This window comes from Dunckerocampus dactyliophorus, chromosome 2, assembly GCF_027744805.1.
Source record: "Dunckerocampus dactyliophorus isolate RoL2022-P2 chromosome 2, RoL_Ddac_1.1, whole genome shotgun sequence".
Classification (NCBI taxonomy): domain Eukaryota; kingdom Metazoa; phylum Chordata; class Actinopteri; order Syngnathiformes; family Syngnathidae; genus Dunckerocampus; species Dunckerocampus dactyliophorus.
The window spans coordinates 34,700,155-34,718,977 of record NC_072820.1 but is presented as its reverse complement, the minus strand read 5'-3'; the positions used below and the strand labels follow the sequence as shown (position 1 = coordinate 34,718,977).

The 18,823-nt window shown below is 40.2% G+C and overlaps 1 protein-coding gene across 5 annotated transcripts; it reads left to right on the top strand.

Annotated features, from left to right (window-relative positions):
- Positions 1-1,511: 1,511 nt before the first annotated feature.
- On the top strand, positions 1,512-18,050 carry spop (speckle type BTB/POZ protein). 5 transcript variants are annotated; one of them, XM_054768847.1, is made up of 10 exons: positions 1,512-1,601; positions 3,019-3,185; positions 7,527-7,648; positions 8,851-9,002; positions 9,078-9,205; positions 13,653-13,830; positions 13,915-13,970; positions 14,057-14,179; positions 14,693-14,835; positions 16,010-18,050. In XM_054768847.1, the coding sequence occupies exons 2-10, from the start codon at positions 3,108-3,110 to the stop codon at positions 16,152-16,154; spliced, it is 1,125 nt and encodes a 374-aa protein (XP_054624822.1). In that variant the 5' UTR covers positions 1,512-1,601; positions 3,019-3,107; the 3' UTR covers positions 16,155-18,050. The 5 variants fall into 5 exon arrangements, with proteins under 5 accessions (XP_054624822.1, XP_054624821.1, XP_054624824.1 ...); XM_054768846.1 differs by having other exon boundaries at positions 1,513-1,601; positions 2,982-3,185; XM_054768849.1 differs by having other exon boundaries at positions 1,524-1,601; positions 3,035-3,185.
- The last annotated feature ends 773 nt before the right edge of the window (positions 18,051-18,823 follow it).

The window sequence follows — 18,823 nt, the reverse complement described above, 5'->3', positions numbered from 1 at the left end:
TAAATTGACCTATAACCATGTCGGATGATTAGTCCTACCCTTAAAAGTATTTTGCACGCCCATTTTTTCCAATTTTATCTTTTATTGGATGGACTTTTATTGGATCTTTTATTGGACCTTTATTAGGGACCTGACTCACAGAGGTTTGTTACAAAAGCCAAACAATATTGTTGGTCATGCTGTGTAACAAAGTAAATTCAGCAATACTTTGGTTGCATTATGTTTAATGAGCTATTTTCATAAGCATATTCAATTCCACAAATTCATGTTTTTGTAACAAAAGCTTATTATTTAAAAAAAAAAAAAAGATCGGTACCTGATCGGATCGGCAAGGCTATAAAAAAAAAAATCGGCTCGGATCGCAAGCCAAAAAACGGAGATCAGGACATCCCTACTACTAATATAATTTCTCCTACATTACACTCTTTTGCTCTTTTGAGTGTGTATGCTACAGGCCCCGCCGCCACCCACTGAGATGAAGAGACTATGCAACTGACAAAAGGGCTCACTCCGTTCATGCCGTTGTTCTATGGCACAAACACACTAAGGTACTCAAACCAATGCACAGAGTGAATCCTCTTCCTCGCTGTTTGGAGGCGGGAGATGAGGAAACCAGACAGGCATGCGCATGGCGGTGTATTCAGGCCGGCTCAGTTATTTCATTTTCATTTCAAGTTCATTTCAATTTATTGTGTGATGAATGAAATCATTTATTATCATCCCAGGCCTAGTGCCCACATTTCTCAACGAGAAATCACGTCGCATTTTAATCTCACGTGATCTTGTGACACCCCAAGTAAACAATATAACAATTTATACATATGTAATATATTTAAATGACACAACAAAAAGAGATATGTGTGAAAATAAATATAGAAGAGAACTGAAAAATATCAAGCTCGTCGCGCTGGTATCGATGTGATACTACCCTACAAATATTACAATTTCTCTTTTTCCGTGTGGTTTTTAAACTATTTTGATATTATTTTGATTTTATTGTTTAGTGCTTGATTTTTATTGTTTTGACATTTGTTCTTATGTGGTGTTTTACTCTTTTATCTGTTTTATTTTTCATCGCTGTATATTTTAGTTATTTTTTTGTGTTTCTTATGTTTTACTCCTTGTACTCCTGTTAAGTATTTTGGTCAGTGGTTGCTGTTTTTAAAACGTGTTATACAATTACAGTAACTGGTTGGCTTGACATCGATATTACCGACATTTGGATCGATCTGCCCACTAATTTACACACATGGAAGTGAACAAACTGTTAATGACGAAAAGTGTCAACCTATGCTGTGACTGTATTATTAATAATATTAGTAGATATGGAGAAGGGATAGGATAAACTCTGCTTCTTCATACTTCTTTTCGGACATGTTGAATGGTGTAAATGTAATCATATGATGGTCCTTAATGTAACTTATTAAGCATATTTAAAACAAATGAACCATACCATACCAAAACAATGACGGTGTGGAGAAAAGCATGTTACTCGTCAGTGCAGCGGGAGGCGTTCTCGGTGACGTCACACTGTTCAGGACTGCCACTTATAAGCTAACAACAACAGAAGATCCTGGAAAGCTAGCGACCTCAAATAAGAGGTAAGGCCGTTGATAAATCACACTAAAAGCAACAAATGGAGTAAACGAGAGTGAGAAAACAACGCCACGGAGCTTGTTGCGCTGTGTTCTTAAGCGCAGCTAATGTTGCGATTTGCTATTAATTTGGTTATCTCTGCTAGTAGCAGCCACAGTATGTGGCTAACTAGCGAGCAGCTAGCGTGATTGAAGTTAGCTAGCGTTCTAGCTATCGCCTCGATCCACCGTCACAGATAACTCGTATAACATATATTGTGTTGTCTTTTCCCCCACCACACTAACATTACATTCTTTAATCTGATAAAGATTGTAATGTAAGATTTTCTAACAGTGACTTCGTCAATTATATCTAGTGTTAGCAGGTTTGCTACCTGCTACTGTCCCCTAGTAGATTGACATTTGTTCAGATGTCAGTATATATCTTAGTAAATGTATTTTACATGAATATTATATTTCGGAAGCCTGCTTAAACATTATTTGTTTAATAGTGGAGTTTATTTTTGCGCAAAGGTAGCAATGTAGGACAGCTGTTTGCAGGGTGGGCCCAGTGTAGTTTTTTGTTGGAAAAAGTACTATTGGAACTCTTTTCATTAAATAGTGCCAATATTTACTACTATTATTAAGTATACTAGTAGCTCGTAGCTGAATAGCTTGAGGCTCAATGAATGTGGCAGTCCACGTATGAGCAACCCAATGACTTCCAAAAGATCATAACACGCACTGATACCATTCCCCATGCTGGTGATGATTGCTATGATAGGCTGTGGTGTGTTAATCACCTTGAGCCATGTAACAAGCAGTCCAAACAGACATGCACTGCAAATAAACACTATGGAAAACCTTGCACTTATGCCACTTGTGCCAATTCGATTCTATTTCTGGTGTTTTTCACACGGGTCGGTCATGTGTGACCCTTCCATCGCCAGGCTGTTTTGAAATGTGATGATCAGTCATTAGCCAAGAAGCTGTTAGCTATACTACACTCTAGCGTGTGTTGTCAAAGCACTTGTAAATGATGACTGTGTGGAATGTAGTGTAGGGTTTTTATTTTAAGCACATTTTGTTCTCAGAGGGAAGTGGCCACTGAGCTTAGAGAGTCACAGAATGTCATCAGCAGGTTGCAATAGAGATACAGAGAGACTGGAAGAGTCCCAGGTATGCCTTTCTGTGAAATTTTTTGTAGAAAAATCACCTGTTGTGAATTATGCATTTCAGCTCCTTGTTAGAGATCAGCAAGTTGTGCAAAAAGTACTGACACATTAAACAGTGCATTCAAAAATATTCGGAAACCTTTCTTAGTGATTGCTGTTAAGAATGGAGACGATTCTTGAACAAAGGATGACTTTGTGAAGCGGGATCAAAAATTTTACCAATTGTCTATAGGGGGCGAACTGCTTCCATCTCGCTGTTTCTGATGTAGATGGACTTTTGGACAGAGCGCTGACGAGTGGAAGCGACAGATTCCTCCGCATCCTCCTCTTGAGACCAACACCTTCTGTCACGCTGGCAATGTCAAGAGTCCCGAGTCCCCCTCCCCCGGCAGAAATGTCCAGCGGGCCTGTGGCTGAGAGCTGGTGCTACACGCAGGTAAAGTGGCTAGGGGTGCACCGGTCCACACACAGTTTCAATCCCATCCTGATATCTGCAGATAACTGTACAATTCTGATACCAGAGCTCTGTCTGATTTAAAGGGATAGTTCAGATTTTTTGACATGAAGTTGTATGACATTCCCGTAAGCATTGTAGTCTATTAACAACAACTTACCCTCCACTTGGTCTCCTAAGTTCAGTTCTGGTCAGATTTCTGTGATGAAGAACATAGTTTCACTTAGTTGCTAAGTAAAGACTTTGGCTTCTCAAAACAATATGTATTCAAAAGATTAAAACATTTGCATCACAAAAATGCCTTCTCAAAAAAATCAGACCTCACAAAACGCTTGGCGTTATCTGTCTCCCGCCGTATCCTGATGCAAATGTTTTAATCTTTTGAACACGTTATTTTTAGAAGCCAAACTCTTTACTTAATTGTCCCCAGAAACCAAGCGGAACTACGTTCTTCATCACAGAAATCTGACCAGAACGGGACTTAGGAGACCAAGTGGGGGGTAAGTCGCTGTTATTCGACTATAATGCTGATGGGGATGTCATAGAACTTCATGTAAAAAAAATCCGAACTATCCCTTTTAATGGGCAACTACAGCAAAACAATATCAGCAAATGTACAGCATTTTCACGACCATAAGGCGCACCGTATTAAAAGGCGCAGTCTCAGTTACATGTGCTATTTCTGTATTTAACACATACACAAGGCGCACCGTATTATTGGGCACAGGTCATACTAAAACATACTGTGTTGCTAAGAAGTCAGTGAGGAAGCGACAATGCTTTATTTCTTTAGATAAATTAAGAGCAGAACTCTCATTCAGTTTATCAAACCAACTTGAAATCAGGATGGTCATCACTCAACACAACAGTCTCAGTCATGGTGCACAACTAAAAACATCACACAGCAACGCAAAAACAGTCAAGACACTACCGCTACTTTTGCAGAACAATAACTAACAACTATGTAGCTCAAACATGTAACTTTAAGAGCATTTGCACCAAAACACTACCGCAAAGCATGCTGGGTGACAGGAAGTGCTCCCAGCGACGCTACAATATGCTAGCATGCATGCTATTGTATGTTTTTAAAAAGCCAGCGGCAGCAAAACTGAGTTCAGTTGTACTTTATTGAAGTATTTAACAATGTACTCACATTATTTTTCATCAATCCTCATCCACAAATCCATCAAAGTCTTTATCTTGTGTATCCCAAATGAACAGCGGGGCAAGTTCTCCATCAAACACCTGTCATCATTGTCAGTCAGTCTCGTTGCTGTGCGGCGCCTCAGAAATGATGCTGCTTTTGTGAAAGCTCAAACAACAGTGCATCAGACACGTTAGCCCAAACATCCACAATCCATTAGTGAAGCTGTGTTCACTAGCTGTCATTCATTGCTCCCACGCCGCTCGCAACTTAACTTTAAACGCCGTGTTTACATCCATTCACAAATAGTGGCGAAACTCTCACGGCGCTGCCTCCCAGTCTTAGTGAAGTTGTGTTCGCTAGCTGTCATTCATCGCTCCCACGCCGCTCGCAACTTAACTTTAAACGCCGTATTTACATCCATTCACAAATAGTAGCGAAACTCACACGGCGCTGCTTCCCAGTCTTAGTGAAGCTGTGTTCGCTAGCTGTCATCCATCGCTCCCACGCCGCTCGTAACTTCACTTTAAACACCGTGTTTACACCGATGTCCAGCGGTTGGAGTTCATTCGTCAAGCCTCCCGGAATGATGTCAAGCTCCAAGTTCATTTGCTGCACTTGGTTTTTCACAGCGGCTGTGGTGACGCGTGGGAAAAAACATCCGGTCTCTTTCCGTACACGTCACTCAGCCATTTTCTCCTCGTCCTTCCAGCCCCTTTGATTGGTCCGGCTGGAAACTTTTCTTTAGGCAGCGTCTTCCTCTTAAAAATCACCACAGGTAGCAGTTTCTGTCCATTACCATGGCAACCAAGCACAACAGTAAAAGCTGACTTCTCGTGTCTTGTGTGTATCGCTACCGTGCTGGTCCCCTTCTCTACAGTGTGGTTCACGAGGACGTCGAAAGTGAGTGGCACGTCGTCCATGTTGGTGATCTAGTTGGGTAGTAGTTGTCTGCAATGTTTTTACTGCAGTAGGAGCGGAAGATGGCCAGCTTTCCTTGTAATCCGCTGGATGTTGCTGCGCCACGGGAGTCCTTGCCCGGATGGATAGATGGCGCCATTTCATAAAATATACTTATATAACTACAGGGGCGTCCCTTTAGTGTCCTCAGTCACGTCCACCTTTCCTCTATATAACCAGCGTGTCGGCAGGAGACGCTCCCAGTCAGTCGCTCATAAAAGTCACACAGCAACACTTACAGATTTTGGAACTCGGTACACACATACGGCGCTCCGCATTATAAGGCGCCCTGCCCATTTTGGACAAAATTTAAGACTTTTAAATGCGCCTTATGGTCGTGAAAATACGGTAGCTGGAAAAATATCAGCGAATGTAGCTGTCACCACACGTGCGCCCAGCCTGACGTGGCTTTACAAACAGTCGGACAATACAGAACTCTTAACCTCGCACATAACTTCTCTACATTATCATTACTGTTGATTTTATATGAGGCTGTAATAAACTCCCCCGAAGTTTTGTGTTGTGCAGAGGTCTGACTATTTTTGCCGTGCGTGTGCGCGTGTGTGTGGCACGGCGCGAGTGAGGAGGATGGCTGCAGCACATGTGTGGAGACAGCCATGGTTGCGGATACTCCTTGTTTTTTGGGTGTATTTTTGCTGATATACTTCTAGCTATGTTTGCTGACAACATTAAAACACAGCTGTAGTTCATGGATCGGAAATCTCCGCAGGTGATATTTATCATTTTTGATAAGTGAATTACGCTGGTATCGGAATCCAGTACCGATAGTGGATTGGATCGGCCCTATCCTTAAAAGTGACCAAACAGTTGTTAGTCAAGGGGGTAAGATTCAATAAGCTCTGCTTCTTCCTACTCCTTTTGGACATGTGGCATTGTGATATGTGATGTATACTGATGTGAAAGAATGTGAGAAGAGAATGTTCAGATAAATCATAAAAGAAATCATCTACATTCTCCCTCGGGATGGGCATTTGATGACATTTCTTTGATGAATTAATTTAGTAATCTATATTATTATTGATGTGTATTGAATAGAATACTCAACCTTCCATAGCCCAGTTATGAGAGTGAATCATAGGGGCGTCACAAGACACTCAGTTCATGAGATGAGACGATGCACGAGATTGGGTCTAAGAGACACGATTTTACCATTACTTTAAAAAAAAAAAAAGGAAAATAAAAAAATATGACAATACATTGCAGTCTACTAATTTCATTTGTACTGTGTTACCTTGCATTGCTCCTCACGAGGCTACGGCCTTCTGCACTCTGTGTGTATGGTAGCGGCCCCGCCTCCACCCACCAAGACAAAGAGACTGTATGACTGACAAAAGGGCTCAGTCTGTTTTGCCATTGTTCTATGGAACAAACGCGCCTGGGGTGCTAAGGTGCTGAAACCAATGCATGGTGTGAACCGTCTTCCTGCTTGTTTGGAGGCAGGAGACGAGGAGTAACGACATTGCAATGTATTGGCTAAATTATCAAGTTCATTTTCATTTATTGTGTGATTTCATTATTTACTTTATTATCGTCCCAGGCCTATTGCCCACCACTTTCCTGAACAAGAAATCTTGTCACGTTTTAATCTCGTGAGGTCTTGTGACACCCCTTGTGCTGTGCTGGTGGGCGCTCAGTAGTGCACTCCATTTTGCCTCACTTGCTTCAATGTGCGATTAATCACACAAATGATTCATTCTTAACAATCAATTAATGCGATGCTTGAAATTCTTAAAAATGCCTACAATTTATTTATTTTTTTATTCTTGAATTTTGGGTAAAGAGGCTGTATTTTGCAAACAATGTATGCATACACATGAAAGGTTTTCTTTGACATCCATCCATCTTCTATGCCGCTAATCCTCACTAGGGTGGACAGGTGTGCTGGAGTCTATCCCAGCTGACAGATGAATTTGTTGTTTATGAAACATAATTTTATTGTGTTTGTAAAATAATCTGAAGTAATCACATTTAATATGATAAAAGAATTATTTTGACTATGTTAATGTATTGTAGGTCTACTAGTAAGGTAAGTAAGTTCTTGGCATATAGACCCTATCAATACACATTTGCTCCTTATTGGATTAAAGTGTTCGCTCATTTGCATTATTTTAGCCAAAAGAGGAGAACATGAAAAATGAGTCTCTGTGTATCGTATTTAAATCTTCTATGACTACATTTGTATTTTTGTCTTTTTGCAGATCAAAGTAGTGAAGTTCTCGTACATGTGGACCATCAACAACTTCAGCTTCTGTCGTGAGGAGATGGGCGAGGTCATCAAGAGCTCCACCTTCTCTTCAGGGGCCAATGACAAGCTAAAGTGGTGAGTGGACGGCCGAGCTGCACAGTCCTATCATGTAGGGCTGCAGCTATCGAATATTTTAGTAATCGAGTATTCTACTGAAAATGTTATGTAATGTAAAATGTATTTGGAAAAAAACTATTTTTGCTTGGTTAAAGATCAATACACAAGAGAAAATAAAACTTTTCACCAAATAATGAACAACCAATAGGTTTAATTTTTGTAGATAATCAACCGTTTTATTTCATAAATTCACATTGTGCATAGGAACAATCTGTATTTTCTTCGGTCTGACGGACTACATGATGGTGCTGTTGTTATTTATCCATTCCAGACTGTAGCTATTTACTAGAAAAGAAGAGAAATAATAATTATTTTAGTAAGACTGAATTACATGTTACATTATGTTGATGTCTGTGCATTTATAAATCCTAAACTTAGACAGGCTGAGTAGAAGTAAGACAAATATTCTTTATAAGATAGTTTTGTAGTGTTCAAAGTAAAATGAAGACACCTTCTGTCATGGAACGCATTACTCTCAAGTAAGAGAGTGAGACACGCATTTCCTTGGTCCATTACACAGTATTGTCTGCAAGATGATTAGTGAGCTAAAATGTTTTCATTTTCCTTCTTCTTAAATCACAGCACTGTGTTTTTGCAGATGAAATAAACCCTGTATGAAGTCATGTTACCATCGTGATAAACTGCCACACATGCGCCAGTAGTCATAATTTAGAGCATGCTAGCCCTCCACACGGCTAACGTTATGTTAGTAAAGTACATTAACCTTAATCTCACTGATTTGCGCTACGTTAATTTTACCTTGTCTCGGATCTTCCACTCTGTTCGGGAGGAGATGATGCAACATTTAAGATGTGCGGTTGTGGTATGCAAGTCCTGCGTTTCAACGGATACACGTCACGGTGTTCAACTTGCTGTTTAGCCACATTTTGTCTGCTTTTTACATTTTGTTTTCCTTCTCTTTCGTTGCCTTGTCGCTTTCTCTCGCCTCTTCAGTCTTCCCGTGCCTTCAAACATCCGCTTCCTTCTTCGTCCTCTGAGTGGATAACGTAAGCGCGTTGGTGACGTAATCGATTCCTCAAGGCAGAAAAAAATCCTTGATTATTTATTTGTAACCGAGGTACTCGAATTATTCGAGGAATCATTGCACGCCTACGATAATGTTCTGCAGGATTAACCGCTGCATCCCCCGCCTCTTTCAGGTGTTTGCGCGTCAATCCTAAAGGCCTGGACGAGGAGAGCAAAGACTACCTGTCTCTCTACCTGCTGCTGGTCAGCTGTCCAAAGGCCGAGGTCCGAGCCAAGTTCAAGTTCTCCATCCTCAACGCCAAGGGAGAGGAGACCAAAGCCATGGGTGAGTCTAATGGAGTCAGATCTTTCACCTATAACTATATCGTTCTGATCATTTGTGTGTTCTGACTACGTACAGAAAGCCAGAGGGCGTATCGCTTTGTGCAGGGTAAAGACTGGGGCTTTAAAAAGTTCATTCGAAGAGACTTCCTCCTAGATGAGGCCAATGGTCTTCTACCTGACGACAAGCTCACACTCTTCTGTGAGGTATGCCGATGCCATCGAGACAATTTTTGTTACTGCTGGTAATGGACAGAGGGGCTATAACGATTTTGTAAGTCCATTCTGAAAAAAATTGGATTTGGAAATCAAAGTTGTCTCTATACCACTCACAGCCTATAGGGGGCATATTTACTTGTTACCTGTAGATTGTTACAGCAGTATCTCACAAATATGAGTACAGTCATCCCTCGTTTATTGCATTATTTTCTATTAGACTGAGCTTTTGATTGTACTGCATGAATTCAGGAAAAGCGACGTGACCAGGAACAGATAATGAAAGCAACTCTACATTACTGAAGAAGTCTTTATAACAAATTACACATTACAGTCGTCCCTCGTTTATCGTGGTTAATTGGTTCCAGACCTGACTGCGATAAGCGAATTTCCGCAAAGAATTCAGTATTAATAAATGGAACATTTTTGTAGTTAGAGCATAGAAAATCTGCTTATGACTTTCTAAATACAATCTGTACCATTATTAGATCCCCGTAGACATGAAGTAACACCCCTGTAGTCACCTTTACACTCCTATAATTCTTTGTTTACAATGCATTGCTCAGCTGTAATGCTCAGACTACCGGATCACTGCAGGGACACTAGAGACAGCCATGACTTTAACCATTAGCAAGCTAGCTCGTTAGCCACCAATTTATTTACTGTATTCTAAGCTTAAGAAAAGGTTTAAAACGGAGTGGGGAAGAAGGACAAAGAAGCCAAAAACTTACCACTGGGAAGAATGGGAGGAGAACTTCTTTTCACTCTATCATGTTGGACATGCCATGGCTGACTCCATGCAGTGTAACCATAATCTCATTTCATGTTTCAATGGAACGTTACTGACATATAGTGGGCAGAATACTACATACACCTTTGTCGTTCAATATTTTTGACTAAAAATACAGCATAGTCAACCACAAAACAGCGAGCATTTATTAATAAATTTTTGAAACAACACGATACAGCGAGGGAGTGATAATCGAACCGTGATATTGTGAGGGACGACTGTACACCCCTTATTTTACAGTAGTCAGTTGTACAGCTTGTAAAGCAGTATAGATTTACTGTCCACTGAAAATGAATTTCAATGAATTTGAATTTGTCTTGGAGATGAATAACGTAGTTGTGTGAAAAAGTGTTTGCTCCCTTCTTGATTTACTTTTTTACATGTTTGTTACACTTAAATGTTTCAGATCATCAAACAAATGTAAATATTAGTCAATGACAACACAACTGAACACAAAATGCAACCTACTTGGCCCTGTGTGAAAAAGTGAAAAAGCCTCCTAAACCGGTTGGGCTACCCTTCGCAGCAACAACTGCAATCAAGGGTTTGCGATAACTTGCAGTCTCTTACTGCGCTGTACAGGAATTTTGGTCCACTTATCTTTGCAGAATTGTTGTAATTCAGCCACACACAGGGCAATGTAGGTTTGGATCTTTTTTTCTCCCTTAATAAAAGGTTTCATTTAAAACCTGAATTTTGTGTTCAGTTGTGTTGTCATTGACTTATATCTACATTTGTTTGATGATCTGAAACATTTTAGTGTGACAAACATGCAAAAAAATAAATAAATCAGGAAGGGGGGCAAACACTTTTTTACAGCACTGTATCAGTGTCAATGACTCAACACACAACCAGGGTCTAAACAGCTGGCAGCGCTCCTCTACCATCCACTTGAGGATGACACACAGGTGCTCTATCACGTTCAAGTCTAGAGGAGACCTACGTTGCCACTCCATCACCTTCACCTTCACGTTGTGTAGCCATTTTCAGTGGACAGTAAATGTAACTGTACACTGACTACTGCTGAAACCGGGAAAGAAGCTGAATGGAACAAACATCTACATGAATGAGCATATGACAAACCGCAATGCTTACATGGTCAAGAAAGCACGTGACTTGAGGAAGCAGGGAAAGATTCAAGGCACTTGACGTGCCAACTGCAAAATTTACATCAAGTTAAACGGAGGACCGGAGGCCAGAGTGCTTGCTGTCAAAGACATCAACAAGAGGGTCGGGCATCAAGCATCGATGGAAACCGGGACTAACATTCTAATTCTCCCAGGATTGTTCATTTAAAAAAAAAATTTGATTCCTACTTTTGATGATCGACTAGCCCACCGACTGGAAAAAATGGCCGCATAACACCAACAAAGAAGAAGCTGGCGAACACCAATGTAGAAGAAGCGGCAGGAAGCGTTTGTGTTCATCAATTTCAACCATGGATAGTGTGCGACGGCGCTCCAAAGTTTGGCGGAAATTTTGCAAGAAAAGTGGTCGGTGCAGTGCAACATTTGCAACGCCATCATATCATGCAAAGAAGGGTGCACCACTAACATGATTAAACACCTCTGGATTCACAATGTACAGAGTCCCCTGTTTTTGACGCAGCACGCCGAACTTCTTCCAACCAGTCAGGTAAGTAAAACAATCAATTACGTCGCTCTTATGCCAAAATTTAAGCAGCAGACAAATTATACTTTATACTGCGAATACGGTGGCCAACTCTAATATCCAGCTAATGTAAGGCTGTGTACTTTTTCATAGATTAACAACCTGACATTAACGCTATCTTTAGCCAGGAAATTGACCAGACCACTCGAAGTGTTACTCCAGTCACCGTACTTGTTTGATATTGTGCACACAGGTTAGTAGAAACTCGGTAACATGGTTGAGATGCACTTTGTCTATTCTGCATCATAAGACACTCTCCAACACATAAACAACAGGATATGTGTAATTGTTTTTCATAAGGTTTTCGAAAATAAAAATCACTCCTATGTAAAGAGACAAAACATTTATGTTCAAGTTCAACGTTTTGTTATACTGGTTGAAAATAGCCCTGTGAGAAATTCATAGCAAAGTAATTCATAAAAATGTAATATAATTTTAAAAAATCATGGAGACATTCACATACTTTATCCAAGAACTTTGGTTAGCACCCTCATTTAAACCATGCAAACTTTTATGCCTCTACCTGTGAAAAGAATCAGAATCCAGAATCCAGAATTGTTAGGAACCGGAATCTAAACGATCGGAACCGGAATCGCTGAAATTCAAATGATGCCCAACCCTAATCAAGGACCTGGAAAAATACTAAAGATCATACTACCAAGACAACAAGGAAAAGGCACACAACTCACAAACAAGAATGATGTACAGGAAAGGATTTCATTCATACCTATGGACAATTTAGAGTCGCCAATTAACCTAACATGCATGTTTTTGGAATGTGGGAGGAAACCGGAGTACCCGGAGAAAACCCGCGCACGCACGGGAGAATATACAAAACTCTACAAATCTTCCCAGTCTCCTGATTGCGTGGCCAACATGCAACTAGGCCACCGTGCGGCCTCCTAAAATCACAAGTATTAAAATTTGCTGATCTAGTAAATTTTCAAACAGCTAAAATGATGAACAACCTGCTGCCCAAAAATGTTATACAATTGTTCTCAACTAGGGAAGAGAAATATGATCTTAGGGAAGAATTAAACTTAAAACACGTATTTATGAGAACAACACTAAAAACCTTCAGTCTTTCAGTATGTGGAATCAAATTATGGAACGGATTGAGTAAAGAACTCAAACAATGCACTAGAATGAGCAACTGAGCAGAGTCCTGAATCACTCTTGCTAACAAAAAAGTGTGAAATAACTCTAAATATGTCTAACATTTTAGACATACGATTTATGTCTGTTTTTTTTTTTTTTTGATAGTGCTGATAACCCTTGGTGTTCTCTCAGTGAGCTTCATGAGGTAGTCACCCGAAATGGTTTTCACTTCACAGGTGTGCCTTGTCAGGATTACTAATGGAACTTCTTGCCTTGTTAATGGGGTTGGGATCATGGGGTTGTATTGTGTGTGCGTGTGTCCAAACTTTTGGCCTGTACTGTATGTTTCTGTCAACTATTAACCCTTTCATCAGTTATTATTATTGTATATTTGTTATGACTGTTATATCATTTAGTTACAGTGACTACAAACCTTGACTCCTATTTTACCACGTTGTTATACTGCCTTATCATTTTCCTATGTACCTGTAATTAAAATTGGCAAAGGGTACATTTAAAACACAGGAAGTGTACAAATGTATTGTAATTGATGTGAAAAGTATGGGAGGTAGGATTAAATAAGCTTTGCGTCTTCCTACTCCTTTTTGGACATGTGGAACTATGAATTGTACTATCTGATGTATTCCAATGTAACTTGTATGCATGTTCAAAATAAATTCAACCATTACCATAAAGTGTATATACTGGTTTCATTTTTATATGATCGGCCCCTGAGAAGATGTGATGAAATATGAGATACTGTACACAATGTGATGCATTAACTAGAGTAATAGTCCTGTAGTAATGTGTTCCAATCTTGCCTTGTCATTTCTCAGTTGTCTGTGTTTTTGTGTGCGTGCACGCGTGTGTGTGTTTCAGGTGAGTGTGGTGCAGGACTCGGTCAACATATCTGGCCAGAACACCATGAACATGGTGAAGGTTCCCGACTGCAGACTAGCGGACGAGCTTGGAGGCTTATGGGAGAACTCTCGCTTCACCGACTGTTCCCTGTGTGTGGCCGGCCAGGAGTTCCAGGCCCACAAAGCCATCTTGGCAGGTAGCAACATGAGACATGTCTTCTTGTTTATTCAGTGTTAAAGTCATACACGTCTCTTTATTATTTTTGCCCTGTGTCTTTCAGCGCGCTCTCCTGTATTCAGCGCCATGTTTGAACATGAGATGGAGGAGAGCAAAAAGGTGAGTCAGAATGTCTTATTGTTGTTTAATAAGATTTTTAAAAAATATAAAGCTACTTCATCTTTGCCTGTATCTGCTCCTGTCAGAATCGTGTGGAAATCAACGACGTGGAGCCTGAGGTCTTCAAAGAGATGATGTGCTTCATTTACACTGACAAGGCTCCCAACCTGGACAAGATGGCAGATGATCTGCTGGCTGCAGCTGACAAAGTAAGGGCATTTCAATAGTGTATTGGATGTGTGTTGGCCAAAATCTAGACAGTTTAAAAGCACTTCTAGGGTGTCCTACAGGGAACTCATTGTTTTGTGTGTCTTTAAACTTAATGCTAATGAGCTGAGTTTGTCCACACCTGTTTGGAAGTGTTATTGTGCACTTTATCCACTTTTACATATCCACTGTAACTTTGCACACTTAATAGATGCCATATGTCACATACAACACCGCAACATTAAGGAGTGGGACAGGAGGACACAAATGTTAGCAACACTACGTACAGTGCTAACATTACACTCACATTTTAACAGCAACATCATGCTAGGTTAGCCTATTTGTTGAAGAAAAACAAAATAAAACAGCTCCTATGTTTGTTTGCAGAGCTTTATTTTAAGCTGTGTAGCGAAGCCTATGCTGTCATTAATAAGTCCATTTTTCATAATAGTCAAATTTAGCATAATAATATGAAATTGACTTCCATTCACCCTCACGTTCTCCCCCCTCCTCAGTATGCTCTAGAGAGACTGAAGGTCATGTGCGAAGATGCACTGTGCACCAGCCTGTCGGTGGAGAACGCAGCCGAGATCCTCATCCTGGCAGACCTGCACAGCGCCGACCAGCTCAAAACGCAGGCGGTCGACTTCATCAACTAGTGAGTACACATACACTCTTGTACAATCTGTCCACCAGAACTCGGTCGCATAGTGTTGCTGGGGCTCACTTTGTGTGTCTGTCACAGCCACTAATTTAATTTTGTCTGCACAAGAAGCGGCCTGTCAGATATCATCTTGTTGTAGTTTGCAGAGACTAGAGATCGGGGCAACTTGACTCCTGAGCGTTTGATAATGACTCTCAGCTTGCACAACATGCACATTGTTTCCCTCCCTCAACCTGCACTGCTCATCATGTGTATTAATAGACGTGAAAGGTCAACAGCAACATTATCTACTTATTTGTTTTGGTTGCATGAGGACCACCGCTTTTCATTTCAAGCTCATTGATTCGCAGGGGTTTTTTTTTCCATTTTGGATGGTGACACAATTTTACACAGAAAGCTGAGGAGCTGCAATCTACTGTTCTGTGAGGCAGAAATGACCTCCAACAAGGATGTTTATCTTTTTTTTTTCTCTACCTAGCAAGATTAGATTAAAAAAAAAAAAAAGTACATGAGCTTAGAATTTTTTTTTTTAAATGTCATTCTTATTTTTTTTTATTCATAAATGAATAAAATATGAATATGAATGATAACACTGGTCAAAGTAGCATCCAAAAATAATAATGATAAAAATACAAATACATTTTATTTATAATTCCAAAATATATTCTGTAATTTTTAAAAATTATTATTAAGTGCGTTAGAAGACTTCAAAAATATATTTAGTGGTGAATAAAGTATGAATATGAATGATAAGGGTAGTGGGGGAAAAAAATAAAAATATACAGTATATACAAATTCAAATAACTTTGATGATGGTTTTATTTTTTTGCAGCTAAAATTTGTAACTTTTTAAAAGGTTTTTATTTTCACTTGCCCAGTAGCATTTACTTATACATTTTCTACACTAACCATCACAGTCCCCCCTTTACTTTGACACCAAAATCATCCAAGTAGACCTTGGAGAAGCAGATTTTTTGACAGTGCACTTAAGATATAGGCTTAGCTTGTGGTTTAAAAGGTTTAAGTGGAGAGCGGTCAACAACAAAAATATATTTTCAATAGTTTACCACAATATCTTCCAGAGGGATTTCTCTTCTTCTGTATGAAACTAATTGAACGGTGTCCTTTATCCCTCCTGTGTCCCTCCTCCCTCCCTCCTGCCCTCCAGCCACGCCGCAGAGGTGATGGAGACTGCAGGCTGGAAATCCATGGTCGCATCTCACCCTCATTTGGTGGCAGAAGCATACCGCTCATTGGCGTCAGCCCAGTGCCCTTTCCTCGGACCTCCGCGCAAGCGCCTCAAACAATCCTAATGGGTCTCACTTCTTAAAAACACGCATCACCACACAATTGTACCCTACTGATCCCTCCTTAGGGTCCATAATATGGAGGACATTTCCCCTTTGCTGTTACCTACTACACTACCTACAGCCCTCTTCTGCCCTGTGATCCAGAACCTGCTGTATTAAGATAGAGGGAAGAGCTTGGACAAGGAGGAGGGGGAGGAGATGGAAGAGGGGCTGGCTTGTGAAGTGGACATTTGTCGTTTACAGAATATAAAAAGAAAACAATCCTGCACTTTTCCAACAGTGAGGTGGGACCTTGTGCTCTTTTTTCCCTCCCAATTTGTGAAGAATCCTGCAACAACTTCAGGAGGAAAACACACAAAAAAAGGAAATATGGAGGCTGAAAAGGACACACAAGGTCTTTAACAATTGGACATTCAAGGAAGGACACGTGAGCGATTACTGAGGACTGTCTTGTTAGTTAGACCACCAAAGGGCTAGTCAAATGGAGAAAAATCATCAAACTTACTTTCCAAAGCAATTTGGGAAACATTGCACTACATACATAAGCAACCCCCACCCCGACCCCCCAGGTTGACTAACTGCAGACCCGTTTGGACCAGGCAGGACATGTACACCCTTTAAAGATGCTTTATAGGCGTACACAACACAAACACGAGTGTTGAACACTGCCTTCATTGTATCTGTTTAAACTTTTTAATAGAAAGCAGTCCTAACTAGACAATAGCAACACAACTGGATGTTGTGTGCTTGTGGGCCTTGAGAGCAAATCCAAGGCGACTGTGGTAAAGACATAATATTCAGTCATGTGAGTTATAGTGGCATCTTTTCCCCAAATATTTCTTTTCCAAATTATTCCAACATGAGTTTTTCTTGCAGGCATGATGGCTGCAAGGACTTTCAAATTAAATGAACACGTTTTAATGTTCAAATGAGACAGAATGTGAAAGAAAAAAAAACATGCACAATGCTCCAAAAAAAAAATCCACACACAAATTAAATTGATCTTAAGGTCCTCTTTGTTCTTGCCAGTGGAGGAATATTGGTCATTTTGCTTAGAAGGAGCCTTTGTCATTTCTTTCCTGTAGATATTCTTGGTTTCTGAGAAGTGACAGTTGTTGCCATTTTTTTTGTTCCCAAAAGAATAAACCACAACTATTTTGTATCGAATGCAAGGCAAACGTCTTTTTGGCCTCTTATTTTTACAAAAATTGGCAGTCTTGCCTCTAACCTGCTCAAACAACCTAATTTGCCTGTGTGTGACTTCTAAAAAAAAAAAAAAAAAATTCCCCACATTTTGCACGTGAAGAATCAAGTAAAAATGTACATTTATTATATTTGTTAAATTTAAGATTTAATATTAACATTAACATTTTCTTTTGTTTTATGGCATGTTGTTTGTCTTTAAAATTACACGGTACAAAATGTCACGACTACAAATGACAGATTATCCATATGCAGTTATAAAACTGTTATACGGTGGTATAAATGGTACACAATTTAACAAGTTATTAGCTGTTTCTTTTATTTTGGTTAACTTATTGAGCTAAATGGGCCGCACGGTGGCCTAGTAGTTTGTTGGCCACACAGTCTGGCTGATCTGGGTTCGACTTTCCGTTGGACATCTCTGTGTGGAGTCTCCCTGTGCTCTAGTGGGTTTTCTCTGGATACCGCTCACATCCCCAAAAGATATGCACGTTAGGTTACTCTAAATTGTCCATAGGCATGAATGAGAGTGTGAATGCTTGTATTTGTATTTGTACTTTATTTATCCCACAGCGGGGAAATTCACTTGTTACAGCAGCAAGCAAGATACGCAAGTAAAGAATGCATAGTGACATAGTGAATACAAAATGGTGCAGGTGTTGTAGAGCCTGACAGCGGTCGGTATGAAGGACCTGCGGAACCTCTCCTTCTTACACCGTGGGTGTAACAGTCTGCTGCTGAAGGAGCTGCTAAGGGAACCCACAGTGTCATGTAGCGGGTGAGAGAGAGGGAGAGGTTGGTTGTCTAAATGTGCGACCAGTCCAGCTTTACCCCACCTCTCGCCCGACGTTAGATTGGATAGGCTCCGGCATACCACCGCGACCCTAATGAGGGTCCTGTAGTCACCGTCCTGTAGTTGGGGGCTGCCCAAAGACGTGTAGATACAAACCACAGAACGGTTTGGAGCACCTCCACGCGGACAATCTCTCCACCTGCTCCTATCACACATCTACATGACATCACCTTCTTGTGTCGTGCCATCAGCTCATCGCCTAGCATTTCTCCAGATGGAGAAAATCCACTGCACATACATTTAAAGAATCCTAGTTAGTGTTTATTTGAACCACTTTTGTAGTAGTTTCTAGGTTGCACCAGTAGATGGCAGCAGCATTCCGTATCATATGCTGAACTGTACACCGACAGGCTCTCATCACCTACAACATTAGATACACCTGAACCAGTTAATAACATTATTAATGGCAAGAGCTACATCAAAAACTATACCTAGACAAGAGAATAATGCTCAATGTATTAATTTAACAATATTATAATTACCTTTAATGGCAGATTGGGATATTTGGCTGCCTTGTTAACCTAGATAAATGGGAAAAAATAACTATAGATACAACAACCACAAAAATAAATCTATTTATCAATGAAAAATGAGCATTATTATCCTTGTAGATACA